The 4,778-nt window shown below is 43.4% G+C and overlaps 1 protein-coding gene across 1 annotated transcript; it reads left to right on the top strand.

Moving 5' to 3' along the window:
- Positions 1 to 3,603: 3,603 nt before the first annotated feature.
- LOC107591584 (translation machinery-associated protein 16) lies at positions 3,604 to 4,660 on the top strand. The gene is made up of 3 exons (XM_016280775.1): positions 3,604 to 3,714; positions 4,072 to 4,114; positions 4,231 to 4,660. The coding sequence occupies exons 1-3, from the start codon at positions 3,675 to 3,677 to the stop codon at positions 4,385 to 4,387; spliced, it is 240 nt and encodes a 79-aa protein (XP_016136261.1). The 5' UTR covers positions 3,604 to 3,674; the 3' UTR covers positions 4,388 to 4,660.
- The last annotated feature ends 118 nt before the right edge of the window (positions 4,661 to 4,778 follow it).

The following is a 4,778-nucleotide window of genomic DNA, read 5'->3' as shown; positions in this document are numbered from 1 at the left end:
CACAGGCGGCACGTGCGGAACGTGCTAAACGAGCACAGGGTTTTCCTTTCCTTCCTTCTTTTTGGTCATTTGCACATAGATTCAGTAGCCCCTCACTGCAGAACACAAGTTCCAGGGGGCGTGGTTGGATCAGCATCTAGGGGTGGAGATGGCTAGGATTAGGGGTGGAGATGGGTAGGATTTGGGGTGGAGATGGGTAGGTTTAGGGTTGGAGATGGGTAGGTTTAGGGGTGGAAATGGGTAGGTTTAGGGCGGAGATGGGTAGGTTTAGGGGTGGAGATGGGTAGGTTTAGGGTTGGAGATGGGTAGGTTTAGGGCGGAGATGGGTAGGGTTAGGGTTAGGGTTAGGGTTAGGGCGGAGATGGGTAGGATTTGGGGTGGAGATGGGTAGGTTTAGGGCGGAGATGGGTAGGATTAGGGGTGGAGATGGGTAGGTTTAGGGGTGGAGATGGGTAGGATTAGGGGCGGAGATTGGTTGGATTAGGGGTGGAGATGGGTAGGATTAGAGGCGGAGATTGGTTGGATTAGGGGCGGAGATGGGTTGGATTAGGGGTGGAGATGGGTAGGATTAGAGGCGGAGATTGGTTGGATTAGGGGCGGAGATGGGTTGGATTAGGGGTGGAGATGGGTAGGATTAGAGGCGGAGATTGGTTGGATTAGGGGCGGAGATGGGTTGGATTAGGGGTGGAGATGGGTAGGATTAGAGGCGGAGATTGGTTGGATTAGGGGCGGAGATGGGTTGGATTAGGGGTGGAGATGGGTAGGATTAGAGGCGGAGATTGGTTGGATTAGGGGCGGAGATGGGTTGGATTAGGGGTGGAGATGGGTAGGATTAGAGGCGGAGATTGGTTGGATTAGGGGCGGAGATGGGTTGGATTAGGGGTGGAGATGGGTAGGATTAGAGGCGGAGATTGGTTGGATTAGGGGCGGAGATGGGTTGGATTAGGGGTGGAGATGGGTAGGATTAGAGGCGGAGATTGGTTGGATTAGGGGCGGAGATGGGTTGGATTAGGGGTGGAGATGGGTAGGATTAGAGGCGGAGATTGGTTGGATTAGGGGCGGAGATGGGTTGGATTAGGGGTGGAGATGGGTAGGATTAGAGGCGGAGATTGGTTGGATTAGGGGCGGAGATGGGTTGGATTAGGGGTGGAGATGGGTAGGATTAGAGGCGGAGATTGGTTGGATTAGGGGCGGAGATGGGTTGGATTAGGGGTGGAGATGGGTAGGATTAGAGGCGGAGATTGGTTGGATTAGGGGCGGAGATGGGTTGGATTAGGGGTGGAGATGGGTAGGATTAGAGGCGGAGATTGGTTGGATTAGGGGCGGAGATGGGTTGGATTAGGGGTGGAGATGGGTAGGATTAGAGGCGGAGATTGGTTGGATTAGGGGCGGAGATGGGTTGGATTAGGGGTGGAGATGGGTAGGATTAGAGGCGGAGATTGGTTGGATTAGGGGCGGAGATGGGTTGGATTAGGGGGGGAGATGGGTAGGATTAGGGGCGGAGATTGGTTGGATTAGGGGTGGAGATGGGTAGGATTAGAGGCGGAGATTGGTTGGATTAAGGGCGGAGATGGGTAGGATTAGGGGCGGAGATGGGTAGGATTAGGGGCGGAGATGGGTAGGATTGGGGTGGAGATTGGTTGGATTAGGGGTGGAGATGGGTAGGATTAGAGGCGGAGATTGGTTGGATTAAGGGCGGAGATGGGTAGGATTAGGGGCGGAGATGGGTTGGATTAGGGGTGGAGATGGGTAGGATTAGAGGCGGAGATTGGTTGGATTAAGGGCGGAGATGGGTAGGATTAGGGGCGGAGATGGGTTGGATTAGGGGTGGAGATGGGTAGGATTAGAGGCGGAGATTGGTTGGATTAAGGGCGGAGATGGGTAGGATTAGGGGCGGAGATGGGTTGGATTAGGGGTGGAGATGGGTAGGATTAGAGGCGGAGATTGGTTGGATTAGGGCGGAGATGGGTAGATTTAGGGGTGGAGATTGGTTGGATTAGGGCGGAGATGGGTAGATTTAGGGGCGGAGATTGGTTGGATTAGGGCGGAGATGGGTAGATTTAGGGGCGAAGATTGGTAGGTTTAGGGCGGAGATGGGTAGGTTTAGGGGTGGAGATGGCTAGGATTAGGGGCGGAGATTGGTTGGATTAGGGGTGGAGATGGGTAGTATTGGGGCGGAGATTGGTTGGATTAGGGGTGGAGATGGGTAGGATTAGGGCGGAGATGGGTAGGTTTAGGGGTGGAGATTGGTTGGATTAGGGCGAAGATTGGTAGGTTTAGGGCGGAGATGTGTAGGTTTAGGGGTGGAGATGGCTAGGATTAGGGGTGGAGAAGGGTAGGATTAGGGTTGGAGATGGCTAGGATTATGGGTGGAGATGGCTAGGATTAGGGGTAGAGATGGGTAGGTTTAGGGGTGGAGATGGGTATGTTTATGGATCAGGGGTGGAGACGGGTAGGTTTAGGTATATGTAAGGTGGGAGGAGTTGGATCTGGATCCAACCACGCCCCCTGAATCTTGTGTTCTGCAGTGAGGACCATCTCGAGACAGTAGATTAGCTTTTACCATTCAAAATGCATAACATGCAGTTTAATAAATTAAGCGGGTTATGTGAATACAGAATATGGTCTAAATATATTCTGTAAATATTATATTCATAATATTGTTCTCTTTCTGAAAGAAATTGCGAACTATAATATATATATATATATACATATGATGAAATGAATTGAAAATTAAAAAACATAAATAAAAATCTCTCTCTCTTCTTTCGGCTTGCTTTATTTTATCAGGGGTCGCCACAGCAGAGTGATCCGTACAACCGATTTGGCACAACAAAAATTAATAAATAAATAAAAAGTGAAATAGGAAAAATTGGGGATAAAAAGCTCAATTGTTTTTATTGATGTATATTGAATTATATTGAAAGTACAAAATTCAGTGTAAAAGAAATATAAAACAGCTAAAGCAGATAAAAGACAACCGTACAGTTGGAAAATTATAAAGTTCTATTAGTTCTATTTGTTTTTGTTTTTTACATTTAAAAATATTTGATTCAGTTTAAATTAAGCGGATGATATCAATAAAGAATATGGTTTAAATATGGTTTAAATATATTCAATTTTCGTTCAATTCAATGCATATTGTTCTCTTTCTCTCTCTTTCTGAATAAAATTAATTATAACCATGTAACCATAACATAGAATTATATTTCTGACTAGAAAATACATCAATGAAAAAATGATGAAATAAAATTAAAATAAAAAGAGAAATTCCAAAAAATAAAAAAGAGACAGAGTGAAATACGAAAAAAAAAATCCAGATTAAAAGCTAAATCGTTTTTATTGACAACAGGTACATTGAATTATATTCAATGCACAAAATGCAATATTAAAATAATATTAAATAGTCATTTATATCAAAAACAAAATCGATTTTTCTTGTTTCTATTGTCATAAAGTAATTTTGAAAGTTTGTAAGATATACATGACAAAAACATTATTTTCTGATCGTTTCATCGTGTGAATAAAGAATATTGATATATGAGATGCGATTCCAGCGGAACTCCTGACTAAAGTCAATAATACACGGAACAAAAAAGATTGAGTTAGCGAACAGTATTAAAGGACGACAGGGTCGTCAGCATGGCTCTAGAGAAGCTATCATCAAACAAACAATGGAGCGAGAGAGAGCTCAGTATGAAGGCAATGGCTTTGGTATGTTTCCAATATTCAATATATACTTTTGTATAGGTCTCCTTTATCTTTTTTTTGTTTCCTGCCATTTAAGAGTTTTATGTGAGCAGTGCTAAGAATGCTTGTATAAAATGTTTCCTGCTTGAATACTTCTAGCTGCACATACACACATAGCTAATTGTTTTTCCAAGGTGAGTGCATTAGAGCGTGCATCCTCCTCAAGCCATGCAAAGAGTTGTATTGGTTTAATTAAAGTCATCCTTCGTTATTAACCATTTATTGCCATTCTATATGCATAATGTTCTTGTTAATCTTTGTTATCCTTAGGCAACATCATGCTGTATATGGTTAAAAGTTATTTCTTTTTTCACCTTACAGAAATCCCTGATATCATCAACTCTAAGCATCTGAAAATATTCAGGTAATTACTGCTTAAAAGTATGTTCTTTAAAACTTTTTATAGCAAGAACTAGCGATGTAAAGTTCAACCCTTAACATATCAAATCCGTCTACCCTTGAGCCACATTTGTTTGATAGAGAGTGGACCGGTGACCTCAAGAAACTCCCCAACATTAAGATGAGAAATGTTTCAGCCAAAGGCTCTGATAGCACCGTGTCTGCAGTTTCACAAGATAAACACGTGGAAGAAGAGAATAAGGAAGATGCATCTCGGAATTCTGATACAGAGCTATAGTAATCCTGCAGCTCTACTACAGTTTACTGTAGAGGAATGGACATCATGCTGTGTAAGCACAGAAAGAGCAAGACGTTGCTTTGTGTTACTAGTGCTTCCTAATGGTAACCAGAGTGTACTGAGCCTCTTGCAAAAATATGTTGTTGTGAGGAAGGGTGTTACTTAGTCACTCAGGTAACAGTATCATTAGTTCATAAATAAACAGAGACTTTGAAACCGTTTGAGACATTCACTGGTTTATTGCACGGACTGATTTTTGCATGTTTCTTTTATAATGTGCATTAGTTAGTTGACCCCCCCCCCCCCCCATTTCATGTGAGTGTACATGATTTTATAAACACATTTTGTCAAAAGTACTGATGATTCTTTAGAAATAAAATAAAAACGTACT

Source organism: Sinocyclocheilus grahami, unplaced genomic scaffold (genome assembly GCF_001515645.1).
Source record: "Sinocyclocheilus grahami isolate Dianchi unplaced genomic scaffold, SAMN03320097.WGS_v1.1 scaffold143.1, whole genome shotgun sequence".
In the NCBI taxonomy this organism is placed as follows: Eukaryota; Metazoa; Chordata; class Actinopteri; order Cypriniformes; family Cyprinidae; genus Sinocyclocheilus; species Sinocyclocheilus grahami.
The sequence above is the reverse complement of the archived record's forward strand: the minus strand, read 5'-3'. Positions and strand labels throughout refer to the sequence as shown.

What these genes read in the sequence shown, in the direction of transcription:
- LOC107591584 (XM_016280775.1), top strand. Translation starts at nt 3,675, where the DNA reads ATGGAGCGAGAGAGAGCTCAGTATGAAGGCAATGGCTTTG. An exon ending in GTATGAAGGCAATGGCTTTG is followed by an intron (nt 3,715 to 4,071) that starts GTATGTTTCCAA and finishes TTCACCTTACAG; the next exon opens with AAATCCCTGATATCATCAAC. An exon ending in AAGCATCTGAAAATATTCAG is followed by an intron (nt 4,115 to 4,230) that starts GTAATTACTGCT and finishes TTTGTTTGATAG; the next exon opens with AGAGTGGACCGGTGACCTCA.